This window comes from Triturus cristatus, chromosome 7, assembly GCF_964204655.1.
Source record: "Triturus cristatus chromosome 7, aTriCri1.1, whole genome shotgun sequence".
Lineage (NCBI taxonomy): Eukaryota > Metazoa > Chordata > Amphibia > Caudata > Salamandridae > Triturus > Triturus cristatus.
In genome coordinates this window covers 1,630,259,418-1,630,286,975 of record NC_140590.1, presented here as the reverse complement: position 1 = coordinate 1,630,286,975, position 27,558 = coordinate 1,630,259,418, and the positions used below count along the sequence as shown (strand labels likewise).

At 42.2% G+C, this 27,558-nt stretch overlaps 1 protein-coding gene across 5 annotated transcripts in view; it reads left to right on the top strand.

Moving 5' to 3' along the window:
- The first annotated feature begins 1,939 nt into the window (after positions 1-1,939).
- ZNF512B (zinc finger protein 512B) overlaps positions 1,940-27,558 on the top strand; it is a 295,003-nt gene continuing 269,384 nt past the window's right edge. For 3 of the 5 annotated variants that reach the window (XM_085619660.1, XM_085619659.1, XM_085619657.1), the window contains exon 1: positions 1,940-2,033. Coding sequence is in view for 2 of the 5 variants with exons in the window: in XM_085619656.1 (XP_085475782.1) it covers positions 2,784-2,787 (4 nt within the window). In the remaining 3 variants the exon portion in view is untranslated. Of the gene's footprint in view, positions 2,034-2,711; positions 2,788-27,558 lie in introns of those variants that run through there. The other 2 variants (XM_085619656.1, XM_085619658.1) reach the window with 2 other exon arrangements.

The window sequence follows — 27,558 nt, the reverse complement described above, 5'->3', positions numbered from 1 at the left end:
CCTTATGTCCTGTGACCAGCATCTAACCAGCCGCCATGTTTACCCCCTAATCCCTACAAGGTTGATGCTGCTTGATGGTTCAACTGTGCTCTTATTTATAATTGACTAGATCATTGTTCAGTAGTGCAAAGTCATTTCCCCTTGTATGTAGGTTTAAGGAGATGATAGAATATTAATTTTAGGCAGGTTCTGAGAGTAAGCTTGTTTTACGTAATGCAACCTCTATAATGTTGATTGGTTTCTGTTATGTAAATTGAATTAGTAGGGCCCATGTGAAGAGTGTGGTCTTCTACTCCTCTGAAACTATAAAATGTGCTGTTCTTTCCTCGCTCTCATACTGAGCAGTTCCCAGGTCGGACTGTTATTTAATTCTGCACTTGGAGTAGTTTCAGTGCCAGAGCTCTAATGCTATTCTTCAGAGGCAGACTTCAGGGCAGTCCTCTTACTGGCTCTATGTAATTAGACACTTCTTTGATTTATGAGATATTGATGCTGATTTGAATTAACTAACCAATGGGCTTTTGCTTTCTGTAGTGATTCTTAATTTTAAACAAACATTCGTGATTTGGACTTTGAATCTTGTTTTACGTAGATTTGCTTTATTTGACTGCATCTATGTCATTTGGGACTCACATGGCCCCGATTCGTCTAATCAGCCCTTTGGTAAATTAATAGTGCAAAGCGCTGACAATCCTCATGTCACAATACTCACGTCTAAACTCACACTAAATTATAGGGCTAAACAACAGATTTGCAATTTGTGTAAGTTCACATTATTTTTCAAAAATGTTGTGGAATTACAAAAAGGCAAGTTACATGAATTTCGTACAGTCTTACTCTTGACCTCTCCCCCCCCCCCCCCCCCCCCCCTCTGGTTGCCTACTCATTGTATTTGCGTTGATACGGTTTACATACAAGTACACATTCCTGATTTAGGAAAAGAATCCTTATGTTCAAAGAAAGAAAACTGCTTTATTTTAGCTTTTATTAATTTAGAGCTCCCTGTTTATGGTCTGGCTTGACAGCGTAGCTGTCGCCAGACATATGCGAGCATCTCTAGAAAAAGGCATTGGCTTTGCACATGTTGGGAGGCATGAGTACATTTTTTGATTGGGTAGAACTTGTGTGATTCCAAAAATAGTGCTTAGCCTCCACAAAGCTGTGATCACTATGACGGGCACAAATGTCTCTGACTTGGCAGTGCAACTATATCCTGACCTTTTAACCTACACCAATATTATTCTAATTATTTGCTGTCAGGCAAAAACATAGCCATTCCAATTCTATCTCATTGAAATGTTTCACATTACCATACAGCATTCCTCTAAAGCCAGACCTATTGGCATTCCCAATGCCTGTCTTCAATGCCATCTAATGTGGAAATGCCATTTCACCGGGTTCCTTTCTGACTCTGCACCTTGCCTGCATACGTTGGCCAGCATTTGAGATGAGTTAATGAGGAAAATATATGAAATCGGGGACTGAATTTCCCATTTACTTGCTTTGAATTGTGGAATTTTAAACTAGGACAGCAAATAACGCTATTTGGCTTTCAAAATCGTGCGCGTCGCGTTCATCTGGGCAGTATTGGGAAAAATATGACCATATTTTGGCATGTGTAAACTAACTAAGCTCTACAGCAGTTATGGCTTCCGCTGAAGTCTGCAGAAGCCAATAGCCGGTAATAGGCCAGGTACATTGATGAGAGTGAAAGTCTGAGAGTGTGCAATTGGAAAGCGTACACACATTTATTAATACGCATGTCTGGATATGCACGAGCACGTCGGACTGGGAACCTACCCGCGACCGTCTTAAGGTCAGACCACATGCAATTGGCTCATTAGGGATGCACTTGGAGAAATCGTTGGTACGCACAAACTGCTCTGTAAGTAACCTCTGTCAACGTACGTGTATGCCTGGCTCTAACGTGGCTGCCGCTCCAGACTCGCCCCGCCCTCAACCACAGCGCCGGGGACGCCCATGCCCCTGAGCACAGGGAGCGCGCGCCGGGCGGCGGCGGCCGAGTCACTGAGGTAAGGCAATGAGGGCAGCGCAGGCCGCTCCTCTTTTTTTTTTGGCGCCTCTTTTTTTCCCGCCACCCCCGACCCCATGTGCGAAGGTGGCAGGGCTCGCCAACCCCGGGATGTACTCAGCTGGCGCTGCTCCGACTAATCTTACTCAGCGTCCAAGGGGGGAGGGGGCGCTTTGCTTCGCCATTTTGCAAGTGCGGTTGTGAAAATATAGATTTAGAGAAAAAAATTAACAAACAGACAGAAGAAGGAGGAGGGGCTGCCGGTTGACAGCGGCCTAACATTCTCCCTCTTTCCTAGACTGTTCCATCTTTGGTCCAGTCTGACATGTCCCCACGAGAGTCTGACAGTGACATGCTATTCTACCTTTCAGTTTCACAACCTCCCACAGAGTTTGATACCCAACCCTCATTGATTCTGATAAGCTTTCCTATCACCTACACCCCACCTTTTTCGTGGTTGGCATCTTGCCCTCAATGTCAATATCTCCTGCCTCTTCTAGGATCTTCCCTATCCTAGAGACAGCGCCTATATCAGTTCTGAGTCCGATACAGCCACCTTCATGAGTTTTATTACCCGCAGCCGTTTATCCCTTAACTGTGGGCTAAACGCTCTTGTAAAATTTGCTGAAGACCCAGAGTTCTACAACTGGTAGAGAATCGGCCAGTCAGCACTGTCATATCGACCATGTGACACAGATGCAAAGGATTTGAGTTAATTGTGGCCAGCAGAGCTCTCCTGTTTCCTAGGTCCATGCGTAAGTCGATCGTTTAGTCCAGCTTTTTTTACTTTACATTCTTGGACTTGTAACCCCAATTTTATAATGGAATTAAATGGAACTATAAAGTGGAATTTTCTGGCACCACGAGTTCCAGAAAAAAAACGAAAATCTGAAATTGCTGAGGTATTTACGCATGTATCCGCAAAAAATAAGAGCCTGGGGCCCACCTTCATCCTGTGTAACTTTCTCTTCCTGTCCCCAAGCCATCTTTCTTTGACCCGACAACCTTTCAGATAGTACCAACTTCTCAAGTCCGAATTCTGTTCACCTTCCAAAGTCACCCTTTTAAAAACGAGATCTAAAGTATTGCCTCATATCAATTTCAGTCTTTGAAGTTAAAAAAAGCTGTTGTCTTCCCAGAGAATTACATGTTTTCAAGAAAAATGTTTGTGCCTTCCGGGTCATTGTTTGCTGTGACTTCCTTCTAGTAGCTATATATAGTACACTTTCACATGTTTAGTACTAAGTTGGCACATCACAGCTCTATGGATTTATTTAAGTTATTTATATAGCAAAGACATTACCTGCAGGTGTTAGGTCGTTTTATATAAGAATTAACAAGATATTTATAAATAAATAAGTTACATAAGAATTGATAAGTTACATGCGAATAATAAGACAGCTGCCAATAGTTGAGCCAACCAAAAAGTTAAGTAACTTGAGAGAGTAAGCCAACCATGTCAGAGACAAGGCAAACTAAAGACAGCCTCAGTGAGAGAGAAATAATATTGTAAAAGGTGAGGGATAGACTGTTGGAAATGACATGGTGCATCCCATTGGTCAGATCGAATCACTCAGTAGTCCTAGAAAAAGTATTGGGTGATGGGTGTTGATTCTAGTACCTTAGATATTCCAGTGAGGAGTAAAGGCATATCACTGTGAAAGCAGAAGAAACTGCAATTGAGGCAATAGTGAGAAGGGGAGGGAAATAAATCCGGGGAGAGCCCCAGCGAGAAATTTGATGTGTCTTGCATACTGAGTCCAGGAAGAAGCAAGCTGAGGAGTGATCAGGTGAAAATGTTCTGGAATTAAAAATATCTTTGGAAGAAAAGAGCTTTCAATCTAGCCTTGAATGTAGTCAGTGAAGTGGTGGGTCTTCTGTCTGAAGCAGAGCGTTCCAAACGTTAGTAGCACTACTTGAGGAGGATTGTGCCATTGTGATTTCTATTTTTTAGAGTTTGGGGGTTCAAGGAGCCATCAGCTGCAAGAGAATCTTAGCCTACGAGATATCTTCAGCTTCAATGGAAGATATTGTGGAGTGGAGCTGTGTAGGGTCTTCTGAGGGAAACAAACCGTTATGTAAGCTCAGACATTTAAGAAATTTACCAGTGTTTTGGATTGTTCGTACGATAGGGCAAAGCCTCAAAAAAGCACAAAGCTGTTGACGATGCAACAGATTTCTTGATGAACTCAAATGGTAGATCAGGGCCCTGATCCATATAGATCTGCAAGACCGACCTTCACAGCTCACATAAGCTGGGTTCCAGCACATTGCCTGAAGCAGCTGAGTTCCTTTAGGCAGAAGACATACATTTTTAATATGGCTTGACTTCATTGATGTCTGTTTACCTATTGTTACTAATTCTTTAAAATTTAAATAGTGGGGGACTTTGGCAGCGCAAAGAGGAGTATTTCTCTTTCACCTCATGCTATCAGCTGTTTTGGGTACCCTTCCACCTCGTTTGAAGGGCTAGGAGTGCAATCTCCGGAGGCACTAGTTTACATCTCAAATGTGCACTGAATCATCATCACACATTGATGGCCAGATATACTAATGTGGTTGTAAAACGTCACAAATTAAAACTGGACTTTTTGCAATAAGTGTCTTATTTTGGGTAACTGACCTATGTACTAATTAATAAGGTAGTTCGAAAAATAAATTAGGTGGGTCTCAAATTGCGAGTGTCTACGATTGTTTTCTATCATCTGGATGATGGACTGCAAAGGACAGAATACTACTATCTCTATGATTGTATTTTAAAATTGATTTTTTGTGTAAATATTTTTGTTCTTTTTAAAAGCATGAGTACATATAGAGTAGCTGACATGGACTTTGGCTCAGTATCAAAATTGAATTTTTAAGGAAGTAGGGCTGATTTAAAACAAAAACAGATTTTAATTTAAAAAAACTTCAGTGAGAGTTGTCAGTGATCCCTTGGACAGACCCCTTCCTCTTCACGAATCAGTTACCACTCTAACCACTAGTGGCCCGTGGTGGGAGTGCTGCTGGGCGCTGACGTGGGGCGGGGGAGGGGCAGGGTGGGGGGTAATGAAACATATTTTGTTGCGCGCTCTGCATTTGGCGATGCATGGCGTGCAACGAAATTAGTTTGATTCATTTATATGTTTACTTACCTCTAATTGGCCGTAATCCGTAGTTTACTACCCCCCGCCCTACCCTCCCCCACCCCACTTCAGCGCCCAGCAGCACACCCACCACGGGCCACTACTGACTCTAACTTGGATGTAGGTAACGGTACAATGGTTTGCAACATTACAGTCCCAGACTATTGATACATCGGGTTCCTATTTGATATTTAGAAGGGATGCCCAAAACACACACCTTCCAATTACCGAATCTGTAACCATTTTTAGTATCATTTTGCGGTTCGGAAAACATTTTAGGTATGTTTTCTTTTTTCTACTTTTAGTCTTTAAATTGATCTTACATATGCTTGCTGAGTTTGTGTTTGTTTTACTGTGGAAGAGTAAGTGGGTTAATGCAACAATGAGTCAGCAGCAGGATGAATGGATGCATGAGTGCAATAATTTTTGAAAGAGTGCATGTATGATGAGCTCTTCTTGAGTGCCTAAATTTACCAGTTTCTGAAGAGGCAGTTTCAATTGCAAGCCAGACCAACTGGCCATGTCAGTGGTTGATTTTTTTCTAAACAGATGGGGGAAAGTGTTATACAATTACGTTTTGTTTTTTAAGAATGGCATTAACATAGGGGTTGCTGTGCTAAGATCACATCTTCCCAACTTTTATAAACAAGCAAAGTTATAAAAAAAAATCTCTACAATTGTTGCAATTTTGTAAGTGGAAGTCAATATTTCCTACTTTTGCAGTTTCCAACTACTTGCATTTTGTTGAAGAAAGGGATGAAACCCATGATTACACCGAGGTATGGTCATGTGTTCGGTGCGTGGCCCATTGTAGTTTTCCCCATGTCAGCCCAACTATGCACGATACATGCTGTATTTGCTTTGCGCACGTTACTATATAAACACGCTAATTTATGTGCTACATTGTATTTTCACAAAAAACTTGAAGCTGTTTTTGTGTTCTGTTCTTTCATGGGATTTAGTATGAACACAGCAGACAAGGACAAACAACAATGTCCCTTGTTATTTCTTTTTGTTCAGGCACTAGCACCTTGACACAAAACATGAGTGGAGCTGTTGTTTGTGAGCCTATGTTATATGTTATGTTATATGTTATGAAGATTTATACAGCGCACAGCTACTCACGAGAGTGTCCCGGCACAAAAAGGCAGAACGGCACCTACATATGAAACTTATAAGATTGTGTGAAAAGCCAAGTTTTCAGTTTCTTTTGAAAGACGGGAAGGTCCCGTGTTAGACACAGTTCCCTAAGGAGCATGTTCCAGTTAAGCTGTCCTAGATACGAGAAGGACCTGCCGCCTGTTCTGAACCGGCAAATGTGCGGGACTTTAGCCAGATGTTCAGAAGAGGAGAGCATGGTGTGGGCAGCAATGTAATCATGGATTCTGTCTCTCAGATAGTCGACCCCTGAGCAGTGCAGGACTTTAAGCATTTAAACAATAGCCCTAAATCATATCCTTTTGATCACTGGGAGCCAATGGAGAGCCTTGAAGTGAGCGGTCATGTGTTATCTAGGGGGAAGTTTGAGTTCTGAACCACCTGAAGTCTGCACAGAGGGTACTCTGGAAGAACAAGATAAAGTTCATTGCAATAGTCCTGTCTCGAGGTTATTACCGCTTGGATTACTGTTTTCCTAGACAATTCTGACAAGAGAGGCAGACATTTTATCAGCATCCGAAGTTTTCCAAAGCAGGAGCTAAGTTCCTTACAGAACTCTGTTGGGGGCCCGTAAGTGGGGCCTCCTTCGACCAACAAGATCTCCAAAGGTTATGGGCAGATGCACCGAAGATCATGATCTTGGTCTTTTCCAGGTTGCATTTTAGTTGGTTCGAGCAAACCACTGAAACACCTTGGAGAGGCAATTTGTGATAGCCTCCCTATCTAGCTCCTTTCCTTTTCCACAGGAGAAGAGAAGCTGGGTGTCATCTGCATAAACGATTACTTCCATGCCCAGCGACTCTGCCAGTGCCGCCAGTGGTGTAAGATAGACATTAAACAGGGTTGGGCTCAACGCTGAGCCCTGAGGAACCCACACTGTCATTGTACGAGCTTTGGACAGAAAAGGAGGCAGCCAGACTTCTTGGCTTCTATTGTCCAAAAAGAGGAAAGCCACTTCAGGGCAATATTCTCAATCTGTATTGCGAGCAGCCTTAGATGAGTAACAGTATCAAAGGCCGCAGATAAATACAGCATAATCAGTAAGGTCTTGCCTCTCATGTCCAGGATGCCTCTAACATATTCATCTACTTTCAAGAGCGCTGTTTCCGTACTGAAGTGTGGCCTAAAGCCTGATTGACTAGAATGTATAAACTTGTTTTCCTCAAGGAATTACAACAGTTGTCCATTAACCGATTTTTCCAATATTTTGGAAGAAGGGAGATAGGTCTGTAGCTTGCCAGTTGTTTCGGATCAGCTGTGGATGTTTTTTTTAGCAGAGATAGTTCTTTTGCCCTTTTCCAGTGTGCTGGAACCTCGCCAGATGATAGAGAAGTGTTTAATATTCTGTTTACAATAGGATTGATGAACTGAGCTACCTTAGTAAGCATATCTGTGGAGCATGGGTCAGAAGGCGTACCTGAACCCGAAGCCTCCAGGCATATAGGGCAGAAACTGGCGAAAGTGGAGCTTCTCTAATAGAATCAGGAAAGATAAAGTCAGGTTGCACATTTTTAAGAAGATCTGCCTGATTGGTAGAGATCTTGTCATGGAAGAATAATTCTAACTCCTCGCACCATTCTGCAGACGGTTGGCAGTCTCTATAAATGTCATCCGGTCTAAGAAAAGATTTCACAATTTTAAAGATCTCCTTAGATTTATTACCAGCTTTGTCGATCTTCCTTCCAAAGAAGGCCTTTCTGGCAAGATGCACCTTTTGTATGATAATTCTTTAATGCTAGCTTATAGGCCGATTTAGCCTCTAGATTTAAATTACGCCTCCATTTCCTTTCAAAGTGTTAGCATTATTTTTTTATCATTGTAAGGTCCTCATTAAATTGGTTTAGTCCTGGGAGAATGGTGTGCCTTGACAGGGGCTAATTCATTAATAGTATCTTGAATTCATCAATCGATGGCATGCAGCATCCTCTTCGAGAGAGCCAGACAAGACTGGGGTGTTCGCTACCGGTGCTTGAGTTATGTCACTTTGCTGGACTTTGTGAACCCTTGTCATATATAGGCATGCACAGTAATGTTACATATATAGAGAGAGCGATTTTCTGAGAGGAGATCATAGCTGTACCTGAGATGCAGAACGTCCACCTGTTTATGCTAAGGTACGGGGTCTGCTACCAATCCCAGTGATCTTTGTTATATAATCATGCCGCTTCTGTGGGGGGGGGGGGAGGTTAGGCCAATCTGTCTCATAATATGACAGGGCTTTTCATAATATATGGTTTACTGACTATGCTAACTGTATTTGTGTTACGCATTTGTTTTCTGATTGTGGCATAAATACTGCATTCTAGAGCATTCTAGAGTATTCTAGAGCACAATAGTTTAAATAAACATTTCAAACTTCCTTTGTGTCTCTGTTATAAGTCATTGTGGACAAGTATGAGTGTGAGAGTGAAAGGGGGTGTCCTCTTACTATGATCCGTGAGAGGGTCGGGAGTGTTGTGTTCTGAGGTGTCAATTCACTTGTCTCTCTGGATATGTTTAGGTGGGCAAGTGAGACACAATAGCTAGTCAGACCAGGGCTCATGGTTACTGAGTTGGTATGGTGACTCAGTCCCTGCCTACTGACGTTCTATGGTCCCAAGCATAGTTCTGTTTCTGAGCAGAATCTCTGCAACAATAGCTGTACCTTTCTGAAAAGTACACAAAATTCGGAATTTAACAAGTCATTGGTGTTGATCTCTCACAGTTTGCCAACAAGAGTAATTGTTGAAATCAAAAATTAACAAACGTAAATAAGAAAAAAAGAAATGTGACAATGTTTTTATTTGTATTTTTTTGCCCCAATGGCCAATCTACAAAAGTATTATACAGTTACATCACATTGACTCTTTCAGTAACAGGGCTATGGTGCGTTCATTGGTGGCCTAAATACCCAGAGCTATCAACCAAGCTGCAGCTTTTATTGGTTTTTTATTGTGTACCGGCCATGCATTAGTTTATAAGGTAAAGAGTTATGAATGAAAGATGGGAATAAAGGCAAGCAATGCATCTTTTAAATGTTCCCAGGAAACTAGGTTTAGGAATAGTGGTTATTTGTATGACTATTTGGTTACCCATAATAATGTCGTGATTCAGCCAGCGTTGAAAAAAAATGTGTTCTTTCGTGCTTAAAGACTTAATTTGAGAGCCAAAATGGAGATTTATTCAAAAGATAATACATGTTCTAGTGATCTGTTTTCCCACACCTCTCTCAATAAAAACAATAGCCTAAGTGCGTGGTTAGCTTATCACCCGTGGAACAAACTGGTCAAAACTTGGACTGTGTGAAGTTAGTGTATTGCCAATATGGCCTTTACATGGTTGCAATTATGGTGTGTTTTTATGATGCGCATTAGGCTCACACATAATTGGGAGGGTTTAATCGAAAGATCTGTGGGATCAAAGGGTGGTAAGACTCCAGCCATTGGCTAAAAGCACCAGAGATTTCTGTCACATAGATATGGGAAAATAATGTTTTTGGACCCATGGTTTGACGTTCACCAGGCACTCTGGCTAAGAAAAAGTGGTAGGATGCACACAAGCCATACCACCCTGGATTCCCCTGGGGTTCTAGGTTTCAGAAATGCCCATGGCTGGTAGGGATCCCTGGTATCATACTGACTACATGCTTAAGTGTTGCAGTCATTCCCCGTGGAAACAATGAAAGAGAAAGGCAAAAATGCTGCCTTTTTTTGGGCCAGGATGCTAAGATTGTCCTTTTTTCACTTTTCTTCCATGGTATTGTGGTGGGTTTTAAGCCTCACTTGGTTGGCGGATTGGGCTGTTTACCCCCTACGTGTCTCTCCTTGTGGGCGGTGAGAAACACCTCTAGACCTTTTTGCTAAAAAGTGAAAATCCGAATAGGGTGCAGGATTTCCCCATCTTGACACTGGATTGCATCTCCAACCCTGGCACCAGACAGTCATTCTGCCTTTTTAGTGGGAGGTTTGGATGGTTCACCTTCTATCGTCCTGTTCCAGGGAGCAGAAAGCCCACTAGGCATCTAGGATTGAACCTTTTTTTACCACCTGGGGGACTGAATTGGGATTTTACCTCAATTTATGACTGTCAGAAAGAATCCACATTTCCCTTTGCATACTTCAGGGATAACTGCAGTATTCAGGCTACATGCTTTATTGAGAAAGAAAGAATTCTTTGGTTAAAGGGCATGCGGTGTGGCCCAATATGAGAATAAGCCTGCCTTCATCACATTTATTTTTTGAAATCAAAAATTCTTGGGCCTGAGTTTTATGCCGGGTACTCTGGCCCAGTTTGTGCCACAAAGGACCATTAGTTAGGCAGCCCCGGTATGGACGGGGCACCGTGCCCAATTACAGAAAAAAAGTTATCTCAGCACATGCACAAACCCCTGACACTTTGCACCACCTCTGAGGAGAGGGCATTAATGAAAACATGATTGTGGGTTGAAACCACAGCCCCCATCTTTCACTGGAGTGGGGATCGGTCTTTCTCCAAAGAGGAAGATGCCTGGGCGTGCCTTACTCCTCCGTACCCTGTTCACATATGGTGCCATTTACGTCTGCACTGACTGTGCACCACTTCTGTTAGTGTCTGGGGAGCTGCCAGGTACTCACAAAGTAAAAAAAAAAAAAAAAAATCTAAATTAAAATATCTTTTTGGAAAAATCACACAGTTGCCCACAGTTCCCTGAAAATGAAAGGGTATATTTTCTGTGTGGATGACAATATTGTACCTTAGTGGAATGCCTTCACTCACACAGAAAGGAATCAAGGGCTAAAGTAAGCTGACCGACTGACCTGTTTTATGCTCCTGTGGATGGAAGCAAAATGTGAATGCCTATAAAGCAGACCAATGGATGATGAGGACTAACTGAATGCCCCTGTGATGAAGTGAATATTTAAAAAGTCCCTATAAGTAATTATATTTTCAGTAAATCAAAAGGTCTTGGCTAACGCCAGACCTAAACAAGCATTGGCATAGCCAAAGGTGCGGATCCGCTTTAAAAAGACTCATACGATACCAGCCTTCCAGAACACTCAGATCAGAATCTAAATCACTCCTCTCGGTTCCTCGTGTAAAGAAATCCCGCATAGGGGGAAAGCCTTTTATCATCTGGCTCCCTCCTGTTGGAATCAACTCCCTCTTCACTTCCGCTAATGTGCCGACTATCTGCAATTCCGCAGGTTTCTTAAAACCGAGCTCTTCTGATTCTCTCTGCTGACTCTGTAGCACCTCTGTAGCGCGAAGATGTCCCCTTCGGGGGTGATTCGGGCGCTTAACAAGACAAATAAATAAATAACGGTCTTGCTTATGCAAGAGCTGTTGGCTTTGCCAATGTGTTTTAGCCATGTTGCATACCAGCGTGGATGCTGTTCAGCATGGCTGAAAAATAATGGTGTAGAGGAGAGTGGAGTGTTGAAGAATGGAGTGGAGTAGAGTATAGTAGAGTGGATTAGATTTAGGGCCTTATTACAAGTTTCCTCACCGCCACATGGTGGTGCGACTGCCATGAAGAATGGGGCGGAGAGGAAATAAAGGGGCCAACAGGGCCCCCCTTGCACCTGTGCCATGGGTTGCATGCAGAGGGGCACAGGCTGTGCCGGCCTGTCTGCATGCACCCCCAGTTTCTAGAGGGCAACAGTCTATGCCCTGAAGTAACAGACTTTGACGCTCCCATTGCAGCGCCTATTTAATAGGCACTGCCGTGGGAACACCAAAGAACTGTCTGCCAGACAGGAAAAAACTCCCAATCTGGCAGGCGGTTCAACCACAGTTTTGGCAGCATTGGGGCAGTCCCGCTCCGCCAAACTCATAATAAAGCCCTTACTATTTCCACTCCAGTCTAAGCAGCTGTAGGGAAAGTGTTGCACTTCCGATGGGTTACATATATCATTCCAACTCGTAATCATTTTGATTAATTCATTTCAATGCCTAATAACAAAAAATTATTAAAACACTTTAAAAACTATATATTATACAAATAAAAATATATATTTTAATTTAATTAAAAAAATAACAAAATAATTCAGTATTAAAATAATTCTAAATAAAATTCTCCTCTCTCCATACTACCTAAAAAACAAAAACACCAAAATTAAACAAACAAGAAAACAACAATACAATTAAACTAGTATGTAAATAAAGTAAATAAAATAAAAACGAAAGTACATTTTACAGATATTATTATGAATTACACTTATTAAAAATATTTCTCAGCAAACAAAAAATACATAATTAAAAAAATGACATAATTATCAGTTACATAGAATGTATTATCTTTTTTGTGTGTTTTTTTTTTGTCCTCATTCGCCTCAAATCACAGTCGACAGTAGGTGGGCTATGAATACCATTTCTCGGTTTCAAGGAGATGTAGGCAATCCAGTTGGAGACCTAGGGCAATGCCTGCCTACTGGTATGTCGTAACCCCCAAAATGCCTCTGACCCCTTTGTAGAGGGGGAGAAGATCTCACTCTCTTCAGGTGGATTGTGACCGAAGGCTGTTGGTGCAGGCTTGCAAAATAATGGAAAGTAAACGAAGCGAGCAAGGCCTGACTGAGCCTGAGAGTTTCCAAAGAGGCATAATCATAGGACCCAAAGGATAGTCTGATTATATACAACACAATTTTAAACAATTTTAAAACCCTAGACGTCACCCACCCCAAGTCAAACTAAGGCAGAGACCAATTGAGCAAACCATCCCATATTGCTTTCCCCTTTCTATTCTGCAGTCTACCCAAATCTATCCTAGAGGTCTTATATAGAGAGGACAGCCATTCTGAGTGCATGGGAGGTGTGGCCTCTACCCATCTCCTGCAAATTTCTCTCCTTGCCAACAAAATTGCGTAGAATAGAAAACCCCTTATGAGACCTCTAACTTCACTGCTTTTTCCAAAAATGATCAAAGTGAGGGTAATCTGAACTGGGGTTCCCATAATGTCAGCCAAAGTTGCCCCTACCCTCTTCCAGAATTCTGTTAGCCCAGGACAGTCTTTGAACATATGTATGTCGGAAGCGTTTGCTAGGCCACATTTCTTACAGATTACTGGGAGGCCATGAGTTATTTTGGCAAGTCTTGCTGGAGATAAATAGGCTCTATGAGTGGTGAAATAGTGGTTCCTCCTGAGCCAGGCAGGTTTTACAATAACAAACAAGGTTTGGAAGGAAGTCTGCCACAAGTCCTCCCAGTTCTCGTCTGGCATATGGGTTTTCCAGAGATCTTCCGCCAATTTAAAATCCCCATCTGTGGCTTCCTCTATGGACCAGTAGAAGAAGGAAATCTCCTTTCTCATCCTGGGTCTTAACACCAATTGTTCCTCCAGAGTGTTCCCTATACCAATCGTTTTTTTAAAATTCTGTGACCAACTCTGCAACTGTAAGTATTTAAACCTAGACATGCCCTCCTCCAGGTTATTGTGTAGAGATACCCATGGTAAAAGTGACCCCTCAAAAGTCAAATCTCGCCACACAGTAAGCCTAGCTGTTCTAAGTGGTATGGCTAACTTATCTTTTAGACATTCTGGAGCCCCTGGCGAGTCCCATAAAGGGGCAAAACTTGAAAAATAGTTCAAGCTCGTACATTGCTTTATTCTAGCCCACATACGGGCCGCTGCCTATAAAACTTTTAGCCTGATCTTTTTAAAGTACTTTTGGTCACCGTATTTAAAAAGGAACCCTTCCAGTGGCAATCCCACCCCCTCAATCATGGTAGAAAACATGGCTCCCCTATCTGTGTTTTCTGGGGATTTCAAAAGCATCCTAGAATGTGATAGTTGAAAGGCCCAGGCATAGTACTGAAGATCCGGGAGGGTGAGACCCACTTTCTCCCTTCTACGCCTGAGCTTCTTCCATGCTATCCTCGTGGCCTTGTATGCCCAAGCAAATGAATTGATAGCTTGCTGTAACTTATCGATCGCCTGTTTTTCAAAATGTAGGGGAATGGTGTTGAAGAGAAATGTAATATTCGGTAATATGATCATTTTAATTAGGTTAATCCGGCCCAGGATGGTCAGTGGGAGATGGGCCCAGGACTTCATAAGTTTCTGGCAATCTCTAGAGATGTTAGTGAGATTGGTCCCAACAATCTTATCTATGTTCTGTACTATCCTGACTCCCAGATATCTCATCCCTCTCTTCGTCTGGTATTGGCACTCCGGCAGATTCCACACCAGAATCTCTGTGTCTTTTCTGCATTTACCTCATAACCAGAGACCCGACCAAAGTCTTGTGCAAGTCTGATGACCTGAGGAAAAGACGTCTCTTGCTCAGATGACAAAATCAGGACGTCATCCGCGTACAGGGCTTCCTTCTTCTCCCACACTCCAAACCTGAATGATGTAATACTCGGCTCATCCCTTAAACACTGAGCAAAAGGCTCAATGTATAAATCAAAAAGAAGGGGAGAGAGTGGGCAGCCCTGTCTGGTACCTCTAGTGATCTTAAAGGGGTTGGTCAGTTTCCCGTTTACTAACAGTCTTGCCTGCGGGTCTCGGTATATGAGTTGTGTAGTACGGCAAAATTTGGGTCCGAGATTAAACTTTCCCATTACTGCAGAAAGATATGTCCAGTTGACCCTATCGAAAGCCTTGGTGGCATCCAATGTCATCGCTGCCAACGGTAGAGAAAAGGTGGATGCCACATCTATAGCTCCAATAAAATCGTGTGTGAGGTCGAATAGGTTTCTACCTCTTATGAAACCTTTCTGATCTGAATGCAGGAGTCCACCTACTACTGTGCCCAACCTAGCCGCAAGAATCCTCGTAAAAACTTTATAATCTGTGTTTAGGAGGGAAATGGGCCTACAAGACCCACAGTTACCCGGATTCTTTCCAGTTTTCAAAATTAGTGAAATAGTAGCCTCCCCCCATGACGCAGGAGGACTAGCCCCTTCCGATAATATATTATTAAAAAGTACAGTCATAATCGGGATTATGGCCTCTTCCAAAGATCTATACAATTCCGCAGGAAGCCCATCGGGCCCTGCGGCCTTACACCCCTTACAAGCAGAAATGGCCTTCCTAACCTCATGCTCAGATATATCCATTTCCAAATGTTCTCGCTGAAGGGTATTTAATGAAGCAAACAATTTTCCATCTAGCCAATCCATGGCATGGACTATATCTACTTCTCTATCTTCTTTATATAACTCCTGGAAAAAGGAGAGGAAAGCTTCTCCAATCTCCTCATTTGTGGATACTGAAGAGGTGTAGTCCTCACTGTCTATACGTTTTATTATATTCCGCATTCTATCGGACTTGGCTTTCCATGCTAAGAGTTTGCCAGCCCCCTCTCCATATTCAAAATGGGCCATTTTGCTAGCCTCCCATTTTTTTGTGATCCTTAACTGGATGGTGGTGTCTAACTGGTGTTTCAAGGTTTTTAGTTCCGCAATATACTCTTGCCGTTTTTCAGGGAGAATCTCTCTGTTCAGACTCAACTCAATTTTCTTCATATTTGACTCCGTCTGGGCCACCTCTTCCCTATATTGTTTGTTCTTATAACATACCCTACTTGTGACCAAGCCTCTCAAGCAAGGCATCCCACACTACTGAAATCCCGGCCGAGCCAATATTAGTGTTAAAGAAACACTCTGTTTCTGAGAGTAGATGCTTTACTTCAAGGTCGTCTAGAAGTAATGAACGATCAAACGTCCATACCCTTGATTGATCTTTCTCTATTAAGCCCAAATCCATCCAAACAACCACATGGTCTGACAGGTGAGGAGTCAGATATCCGATGTTCTTGATCCTACCCCTTAAGTCGTGGCTCACTAAAAAATAGTCAATCCTTGACTTATGTCTATATTTGTTGTTATAAAAGGAAACGCCTAACTGAGAGCCAGACCTTTCCCTCCAAACATCACATAGTCCCGACTGTGCCATCATTGTTTGCAGGTACACCCGAGATTTAGACAAGACATGTGCTCCACTGCTTGGGGATTTATCAAGTAGGGGGTCTAGAACTATATTAAAATCCCCAGCCAGGATAATTGGTTCTGGAAATTCAAGCAAGTTTGAAAAGATAGAATTCAAGGCAGAAGGGTCATCTTGATTCGGTCCATAATAGCCAACCACCGTAATGAGCAAACCCTGAATAGACAATCTAGCAATAACCCACCTGCCACCCGGGTCTACTACTGTTTTTAGGACACGTGCATTGGCTTTTTTTTAATACAAAATAGTAACACCTCTAATGTTAGCACTCCGATTAGTTCCAATAGCATGTTCCGCCCACTTCAATTTGCTAAAGATTCCAACCATCTCCTCCTTTAGGAGATGCGTCTCTTGTAAGATGATAACTTGTGCCAGAGAGTCTCTCAGGTATTGCAACATTTTTGCCCTCCTGCTCTTAACTCGCAGCCCATTGACGTTCCAAGATATAAACTTTATCAAGGTCATGGCGGTTTAAACAGCAGAACTTCGAATATGCTGGAGTACCAAACCAGGGCCAAACACAACAACAATATACAGACTGACCTAAAAGGCGAATGAGGATTTTTTTTCTTTTCTTTTTCTACCCGTATGCTCCCCACACCGTGTCCCTTCCCCCCTCTCCCACCCCTGGAGATCCCTACCCCCATTTACCTGGACTGCTAGTCCAGCTTCTGCCTGCCGGGGCAACCTACACCAATCCTTCCTTACATAACTTGAAAAAAAACTCAAACAAGAGCTGAGGCCCTGAGAAGAGGACACTCCGTTTCTAATCACCTAAAAAGCTTGTTGTAAAAGAATTGTCTCCCTCGTCTTAAACCAAATTATGTTTAGCAAGTCAGTATGTTGTGCATTACATTATACCTTTTTATTTCCCTCTTTTTCCCCCCTAAATTCTAATTATCGTGAAAGAAGCTGATGTGTATATATATAAAAATCTCTTAACAGGTCTTCCCTCGACTATTTAATGGTGGTAGTTCTCCCTAAGCTTTCAAGAAGTTCCTCTGCCTCTTGCACTGTCTTGAGATTGTACATCTTATTATTGTGCATGACTTTCAGCAGTGCAGAGAATTTCAACTGAGCAACTGCACCAAATCTCTTGAAGTCGTCAATTTTTTTTTACCCAGCTCCCACTGTTTATCCAAGGTTGTTCGGGCCAGATGAGAGCGGATTTCATAAGCAAACTCCTTGGATTTCAAGGATCTTTGCTTTAGAGCACAATTAAGGATCTTCTTCGGAGAGAATGTAAGGAAGTTTATAAGGATTTTCCTCGGTTTTGTCCGGTTAGGATGTTTCCGGAAAGGGTCCCTGTGGATCCTCTGTATGTCCTTCTTCAAGTCCTCAACCGATTCCTCGATATGAATAGACTCTTTTATGAGGGTAGCGATATAGGACTTAATATCTTCTCCTTCACTCCCCTCTGGGACATTTAAGAGGCGCAAGTTGTTCCTCCGTGAGTTATTTTCTAACATCTCGAGTCTGTCTCGAAGCAATACTTCCTCTTTCTTAAGGAGTGTAATTTGTGACCTAGCAACTCCTAGCTCTCCTATGATTTCTCCTACAGAGTTTTCCAATACCTCTGTCCTGGAGTTCAGGAGGTCAATTTTCTTCTCAAGTGTCTCGCAGAAGAGGCGAATCTCACCTTGGTTTGCCTCGGAGACGGAAAACCCTCTCTTTATCAGGACCTCCAACTGAATTCTCAGGTTAACAAAACGGTTGGCACTTGCTTCTCGCTAATCCGAGTGCTGTGAAAGATGCTCCCTTTTTTGCCTAATTCGGCTAGAACGCAGGTTGTGAGATGCGTAATTCTCAGCAGACTTGATTACTGCAACTCTCTATATCTGGGTGCGCCTAACACCCTTATCGGGAAGCTGTACAGAATACAGGCCATTGCAGCGAAACTCGCTTTAAATTGGCAGCGAGGGACCTAAACCACATTAGCCTTGCGAGATTTGCATTGGCTGCCTATCCACCAGCGAATTCAATTCAAAGCTCTATGCACTGTCTTTAGGGCAGCTCATTGAATGGGCCCTAAGAACCTGCAAAGAAAATTCAGCTGGTATTCTCCAACTAGAAACCTTCGTTCTGCTTCTGCATTTCTGATGAATGTAGTCCAGTTCAGGCGGTCCAGAACAGGTGGCAGATCCTTCTCTGCCGTTGCTTCTCGGCTATGGAACACTCTCCCTTTGGATCTATGTCAGGTCCAAAGTCTTATGGATTTCAGGAAAAAGTTGAAAACGTTTTTATTCCCTAGGCTGGAGTCATTTTTCCTTCTGATATTATCTCTCTTTTCCTCCCTTCCTGTGTCACACCTCGGCTGCCCCTATTAACTTCTGGTGGGGACTGTCCTTTTTAAGCGCCAGGATACCCGTCGGGTGATAGAGCGCTATATAAGCACCTCGTTACATTACACTACATTTATATCCACTGCTAGAGTGGAAAAAGAGCTTCAATGGAGGCCACTGAGGAACCAGCAATCTCCTGTTGATCAACTGATTTCTGAACATCTGCTCCTCATTTGTTATGGCCGTCTAACCTAGCTGGAGCCACATCATTTGCACTATGTGGAAGGGTCTTGTTAATGTCCAAGACCGTATTTACAGTTGTCAAAGCCATTGGAGCTGTCGATGTCATTGCAGTGGCTACTGTAGTGTCTATTGCCACCATCTCTTGAGGGGTCTGCTCATTCTGGACAAGCTGGGCAAGCTGCCTGCCACTTCCATTTCTTCCAAAGTTGGGGGTGGTTCCAAGTGCCCTTTCGAGCGTCTTCTGAGTGCTTCCCCTTGTTCAATTATGTCTAACACTAATGGCTGCACCTTAAAGTAAGACCGCAGAGAGTAACCTTGATCTTTGGGTCTAAAGGTTGATTTTTTGCTCTCCTAACTCTGACCGTCTTACCTTTTACTTCCCAGTGTTGAAATGTGGAGGTGCTATCTCTATCCAGAGATGCACTCTCTTTCTCGTCCTTCACCTCCTTCGCTTGAGGTGTATTTCTGTTGTCAGTCTTATTACCATCAGCACCACTTTTATTTTTCTGGCCTTGGGAGGTTTTATTACTTTAGGCCTTCACAGCTCCCCCCCCCCACTCCTGCGCCCCTTACTCTTCTTATTTCCGGTTGTTATGGGCACAGTATTGGTAATGGAAATAAAATTTCCAGTGGGGTTACCAGTGGTGCTTATATTATTCTCACTCTCGCCCTCCCCCTCTGGTATCTGAGCCGGTGATTTTGAATGAGGTGACTCTGAGGCAATGGGCACAAGTCTTCCCCCCTCCGTGGTCAATACAACAGGGACTGGAGCAGCATTAACCTGCAATCCTCCCCTTTGCCCCCCCCTGCACCTGACCTCGCCATGGTTGATGTTGTTTCAGCTCTTCAAGGCGCTGTGTCGGGGTTAAACCTTCCAGAGTTTGTGGCGCGCTGGGCTGCTCCCCCGGAGAAAGTTGTCATGTGCTGCCCTGCCCGTGTTGGCCCGGAGGAGCCCGCGAGCCGCTGCTCTGCGTCCCCGCCTCAGCTCCAGGGTGGCGGCAGACCAGCGGAGCGAATTGGCGGGTGCACACATCCATCGGGTGGAGAAAAAGCGTTTCCCACACAGCCCCAGACGAGGAAAACACAAGAAAGCGCCGTCCAAGAAGCGAGGGAATCGCCCCCAAAAAAAGCCTCAGTTCATGCCAAAAAGAAAACACGGAGGAACCGAGCGTAAGTGCCTCCGGCATCAAGCGGCTGCTCAGCTCGCGGCCGCCATGTTCTCCTCTCATACCTCTCATAGAATGTATTATCAAAAATCAACTATCAATATAACATAAAATGAATAAAAAACATTTTAGTTTGAATAACTACTCACCCTATTCCCCTACAAACCCACTAACCTGCTACTAAAATATAAATTACTATTTAAATTATAAAATTAAACAAATATTAAAATTAAAGAAATAATCTTAAAATAACAAACATTGTACATAATAACTAACCAAATATTAACATTAAAAATGAATACATAATAGTTTAATTAACTTGCCCCCCTATTTCCCTAGAAACCCAACAACCCGCTACTACATTACAAAGTACTATTTAAATTTACAAAAATGAATTATACATTTCAAATTGTAAACTGTATTTTACCAAATTTAGAACAATTGTACTAATAATACATAGCAAAATATTAAATAGAACAATATTCTGAAAAACAGTATTAGAGACTCAAAAACTATATTATCTTTGATATTCTGTTCCATGATATTTCTTTGTGTCATTCATTATATTTGATAGCCCTTCTCTTGTGACACAGCACTCTCCTAACCTCCCACAGCTTGACTTGAAACCCCTTCAACACCTATCACATAACTATTAGATAACCATACCCCTCCCAAGTCTCTACCACCCATTCTCTGCTTGTGCGCTTTCTTCTTTCAAAGCTTCCTTTCACTTGACATCATTGCGCATTCCTGCTGTCCTCTGGTTCCAACATTTTCTACCTTCAGTGGCAGTGCTGTTGCCGTTGACTGACTGGATTTAGACTTTACCCAGAGGGCCTTGCAAAGCAAATTCACTTCAACTGCATCACCCACATGTGTCTCCTGAAAATGCCTTTCATCACTCTTGTCCTTGCTTTTTCCTTGCCCCTTTTGAACTCTTAATCTCATTTAGCCCAAGACCATGTCCACCTGTGTCCCTTCCTTCTACTCAAGTCACCATGGATGCACACCTGACTCTTGCTTTCTACCACACAAAAGTTCACTCGAGTTACCCCTGTGATTGATTGCAGAAACTGCTATAAGACCATATAATGTGGTGCACCAATTTCTGCTACACCCTCTCACTTCTATTTATAATCTGTTTACACAATTGAAATCTTCATCTGATCCGACCCTAGCAGCAGTCCATTATCGGTGACTAATTCTTTGAAAACTGCCAATAAAGAAAAAAAAAAAAAGTAAAACCAGCCATAAATACCCTTCCAGCTCAAAACATCCCCGACTTCTTGCTGTGGAAATACTCCAGTGTAATGCATATTGTTCCTGCTCTATTAACAACATAAATGGATCCGCAGAAATGAAATGCTATGACTTTTGTGGCTACAACACAGACTCCATTGGCGCTATAACGTCCATAAACATCTGTTAGTGGCATCACACGCTTCCAAGTCTCATACCACCACATGCATAAAATATTGTATGCTTCGTCACCAAAATTGTTCTCCACTCAATCTCTTGTTGTCTCTGCTTTGTTCACTTGAGCCAAATTTTCCTCCTCACATGTGACTGGGAAATAAAGATCTACCCTCTTTTAACAACCATCCAAGAAAACTTTTCTACAATTTTCACGTACGCCTTCATCTTCGAAGCCACCACTTTGATGGATGACCACTCCTAACAAATGTACTACCTCACCAGTTGCAACAACTCATGGTGTTTGGACAAAATATCGAGTTAAAAATATTGAGAGACAGAACTATCGGAAATTAAATTTTGTGACACAAAAATATCGTGTTGCACAAATATCGTTGACGAATATTTTTGAGGTAAGTAATATTGTAAATATCATAAATATTTGTTATTATGGTAAGTAAAATAGTGTTTAAAAATATAATTTTGTTATTATTTTATTGCGTTTTAGTTTATATAAATTTTATGTGTTACTATTGTTCATGTAAATGTCATTAATTTGATAAAAATATAGCATCTCATTTTAAGTGATTTAGAGTTAGAATTTGTAATCTTATTTTTAATAGTAATTTATAGTGTTGTAGCGAGTTGTTGAGTTTGTAGGGGGATAGGGTGGGAAGATAATTAGATAATAATTATTTATGAATGATTTAATTCATTTTATTTTATTTTATGATTGACATTCATTGCGTAAATTAAGTAATACTGATTTTATTACACGTTATTTGCTGGATATTAGGTTTGTAGGGGTATAGGGTGGGAAGTTAATTAAGTAATAATTAACAATTAATTATGATTTGTAAATTAATTATTTAATTGCATTTTTTTTTTTTTTATTCCGCAATACTTATTTTTTTAGTTCTACTTTAGGTGCAGGCTCTTAGGGGTTTAGAGTGGGAAGTGAATTAATATTTGAATAACAATTATTTATTAATTAATAATTATTGAATAGTAAGTATGTAAAATTCATGGGGTTACTTATATATGTAATGTGTTTGCAGTGTAGTACATTCCCTAGTCTTTTTTGTGGTGAAAGCAGACTCTTCTCTGGAACAGTTCAAAGAACGCAGGACGTTCCCTGGGCTTATATGCTTCGACTCGCCAGCCGCATCAGCCCTACTGCTCTTTTTGCGGCTTTGATAGAGGTGCCGCATATCAGCAGCCAATTTAGCCACAACAGGGTCCCCAACAGTTTCGCATCCGAGGCAGTGGTACCAACCACCCGTGTTCAAGGTCAACAAACCACCTAACCCACTGCCCAACCTCCAAAGTCCCACTTTCCAAATCTCTTTAGCGTGCCATTAGTAAAGCACAGCTGCCCAGTTGGAGGCAGGATCCAAGAATTCTTTTCGGGTTGGCAAACAATAACATCAGACAAGTGAGTTCTACAGCCAGTCCGGAAGGGGTGCACCTTATTTATCATTGTTACTTTGCTTCAAATTTCACTGTCCCCTTACCGAATGAGGGGGGAACCGTCTGTCCGTTTTACAGCAGGAAGTGTAACCTGTTTTGTCCAAAGGAGTTATCAAGACGGTGTCTGCGCCAGAAGTAGGGCATGGTTGTTATTCCTGCTACTTTCTGGTGTCAAAGAAGGACTAAGGCCTTCATCCTATTTTAGATCTGTAGACTCTGAACGCCTCCCGCTGAAAGGAAAAATTCAAGATAGTAACATTAGCCAAGGTCTTGTCTTCCCTCGACCCTAGTGGCGGTTGACCTGTAGAATGCATATTTTCATAGACCTGTCATGCGGGCCCAGCAGCGCTTGCAGTAGTTTATGGTGGAACAGGAGCTCCCCTTTGACCTCACCAGCGCACCTTGGATGTAAATGAAAGCGATGGCTGTGGTCTCAGCACACCTTTGGAGGTCAGGGGTTCCAGTGTTCTCCTACCTTGACGACTTGCTGTTGAAGGCGAACTCGCCTCGGGCAGCCACCAACCACCTCCAGACTACAGCAAAACTCCTGTCATCTTTGAGGTTAACTATCGACGTTCCAAAAGTCACACCTGACTCCTTCTCAGATGCTCTACTTCATCGAAGCCATTGTGGACACAGTTCACTTTCGTGCCTTTTCCCCGAATGGAGAGTTCAGGATAATCAGGCTATGATCCTGATCTTTCATTCTCTGTCCTGGATCTCAGTGGCATCAACTCTAGAGCTGCTAGGACTGATGGCTTCCTGCATCTTGCTGGTAAAGCACGCCAGGTGGCATATGTGGGTTTTCCAGTTTTCCTGAAGTGTCAGTGGGTTCAACATCAGAGGGACCTCTCTAACCACGTCCAGATTTTCGAGGAGACTGTGAAAGATTTACAGTGATGGTTAGTGGACCGTGATTGGGTCAGCGGCAGACTGCTTTCCCTACCCCACACAGAGCTGACAGTGGTGACCGATTAGTCCCTTCTGAGTTGGGGCAGCTAACCTGTGAGAGGTGGGCATCAGAGTTCTCTGGTCTTCGGTGGAGGACCAGCTCCATATTAACCTCATGGAGCTCCAGACTATTTGTTTGGTGTTGAAAGCCTTCCTTCCGTTCATTAAGTAGAGCAGAGGTCTTCAAACCTTTGTCGGTTGAGCCCCCCCTCCTCGAGCTGAATTTTTTTAGATGTCGGGACCCCCCACCACCCGACAGAAATATCTGTAATCTGGTACAATGTTTAGTAAACTGCAGGTTTGTGAGTGGGTGTGGTTAAATGACAGAGGCTTATTACACAGTTCAAATCAAAATTTTCCAAGATAAAATGTGCGCGAATTGTTTTTACTAGCATGCTTTGTTTTACACATATAACACATAATTTGACATAGATTGATAATAACACCACCAAAATTAGTGTGACGGGTGTGCCCTTTTTTTACCACAGAGACGGTCAATCTGTGGGTGGATTTTTGCTACTGCCATCCTCAGGTTGTGCTCCACATCCAGTCTTAAACGGTACTTAGTCTTTAATATCGCAAGTGCTGAGAACCCAATCTCACATAAGTATGTTGAGCTGTAAGGCAAGAGAGTTTTGATAGCAGTTTCTCTCAAAGCTGAATGTACTGCAGACATTTTCAGCCAAAACTCTCCCAGTGAGACTTTGCTGAATTGCATCTGCGGAGTGTGGTCACTTTGGAGATCAATCAGTTCTTCCGTCATGCGAATCGGGAGATGGCTCCCCACCTCTGCCAGAAATGGTTGAAAGACCCAGTCATTGAAGTGATCGTTGTCCTCAGAAAAATACCTTTGCAAACTGTCCCTGAGAGACGTCCGGTGATTTTTTTATTATCTCAGCAAAGCTTGTAAGTTCATATTCAGTCTCCTCAAGAGCATCTACTAAACATGGAAATGGCTCAAACAGGCCATCTTCAACTATTCGTCTCCATAATTCCAGCTTCTTCTTGAATGCAGTTATTCTTTTATTCACGGTAAAAGAAGTGATTTCAGCTCCTTGCAGATACAGAATTAGGGAATTTAATTTCCCAAAAGGTCAGCAAGGTATGCCAAAAGCACAAGCCAGTGGGGATTGCATAGTTGTTCTGCTTTGCAGGAGTCCAAACACAGAAGAAACTGTTGTACTTCATTCCTTAATTCAAAGATGCAGTCACCAGTTTCCCCCGAGATAACCACCTGTCTTTATAAAATGTACTATTTGTATAGCAGAATTCAGCACATCCTCAAATTCACTGTCCATGTTTCAAACAGCAAGGGATTCCCGGTGTATCATACAGTGGGTCTTCAGAATATGTGGAGTGACATTCAACACGTTAGCTTTTAGGCCAGCCCTAGCACCACACATTGAAGGAGCACCATCTGTGCAGACTCCAACACAGTTTTCCCATTTTAATCCTTGGATACTAAGGAAGGCATTGATAATGTCAAACAAATCCTGTTGCTCGCCCCTTGATTGACTTGCAAAATAAAAAATCTTCCAGTAATAGTGTTTCATAACAGTATCGAACATAAGCCAATAAACCAACATCCTTTGACACATCAGTTGCTTCATCCAACTGCAGAGCAAACAAACTTGATGTTAACCATGCTATGAGCTGTCCCTGGATATCTTCTGACATGTCAGAAACGCAGCTGCAAACTGTTGTGTCTGGGATGAGTATAATGTTGAACTTTTCTGCTGTTTTTTCACCAGGCATTGTCCTAGCCACGCCGAACACTGCTGGGAGAAACGCTTTTTTTCCATCTACAAAGGGGCTTTTGTTGATGGCAATGTGGTATGCTACTTGGTATGATGCGTTTAAGACATTAGCTTTAGTAGTTGCCATTAACCGCTTCTTACTGCTGAGTTATCTTGCAACTTCCTGGCAAAAAAATCTCTGCTTTTCCCTCCTAGAGACCCATGTTTTGTTTCAAAGTGACACTTTAGTTTGGTTGGCTTCAAGCTGTCGTTAACTAAGATCATACGACAAACCACACACTATGGTTTACTTTCTCCACTAACAACAATGCAGGTGAAACCAAAGTCCAAATAGGAGGCAATATATTTCCTTGTTTTTGCAGCTTTTCTCTCTGTTTCTGTTTCAGCCTTTTGCTTGAGCACTCTACCATCTTTTGGGAGCAGAAAACGATCCATGTCAAATGTGTGCTTAATCTAAGATACAAAATTCCGAAGCTGCATGTTAATGAATAGTAGTACATGGCTGCAATTTTACAGCTGTATGAGGTACAGCGTGTTTTTAACTTTGTAGTTTCAAAAAATCTTTAAAAAAATCTTCTTTTAATATAAATGAAATACATTTGGATAAAAGAATAGTTTTATGGTAAGTGGATAAAAAGTAATTCCAGCTCATCCAGGCTTTAAGAAGGTGCTTCCAAAATTGCTGCAGTATGTATATGCTGTATACCACCAATGAGGCTTTGCAAGTTAATTGTTCAAAAGTTAGTGAGGGCAAACTTTAGCACTGCCCCTTCACCCATCACTCAAAAACAAATGTGTACCTTCTTATTCACTTCCTCGGCTGTTCCTGCTGATTGAATAGAAGTCCTCGGCCTTGCGATCAAGTAGCTTTTTTCCTTTGCCATGAAGAGAAAATGTTTAATAAATATTACTTGCATGTTCTCAGTATGTTTTGCATGAGACATCATGAAAGCTCCCCTGAGATCAGAATCATAGTGCTGGGCAAGGGAGTGAATGACATGCCTAGAAGTTACCTGCTGTCTTATCTTAAGATACATCATGATCTGCAAGTTATTAGTTTAAAGTCCTGATGGCTGGTTAGATAGCCATCCTCTCCAAGTTAAAAATGTGATTTCTGGCAGGGCCATATTAGCTTTCCATTCTTTCAAGTTTATTAAATTGATCTTGCATGTACTTCCTTGCAGCTCCTTCACTTCAATTTCCCCCATACATAACACACCCACTTCCTGTAAGCACAGAGTTTCTATTACTTGTGCCATCTTAATATTTTAACATCTGTGCAGTTCCTACTTGCACTTTTGCACAGAATCACAACTGGCACATCTGAGTAATGTAATGTGCACTTTGCAGAGAAGCGCAGGATTGGATGAGCATGTTTTTGTAACAACTTTAGGACCCACTGACAGGCACTGTGAGAAACTTGCACTGCCTTTGATTCTCAACTCCAGAGGTCTTAATTGTGTTTTTTGGACTGTTTAAGTATGGACGTATAATTTTCTTGGGGCCCTGACCTTTGCATGTAGGCATGTGCAATATTGCAGACGGACGGCCAGGGCAAAAAAGCACTGGGAAAAAGAACTATTTCTACAGCATCAAAAAGGGTTCATACAACGTATGCTGCTGATTGGCATCTGGAAAGGGACCAGTAGGACTTCTGGGATACTCTGTACAGCCACATTGTCGCTTTTTAAAGAATTTGTATTCAAAATATAAATCTTTCCTATGCCAATTCTAAGACTCCATTGGTTAAGACACCACCTTAATATATTCGGGAAAAAAAGTGGCAATAATTATTTTAAAAATATTATTTTTTTGCAGTTTTACATTGTGCAAGCTCAGCTCCTGGGCACTGGAACACTTTAAATGAGCACCAGTTACATTACACAGGGTCAGATTTATTACATTATGCATGGATAACTTAAATTATTTTGTCCAAGATCACAGGGTGTTGCGCCAAGGCCAGGATTCAAACCCGACTCCCCAGTTACAAAGTCAGCAAGTCTCGCTATAAAATCACATCCTCTTCTCTTTGATTTTACAGACATCCAACGTC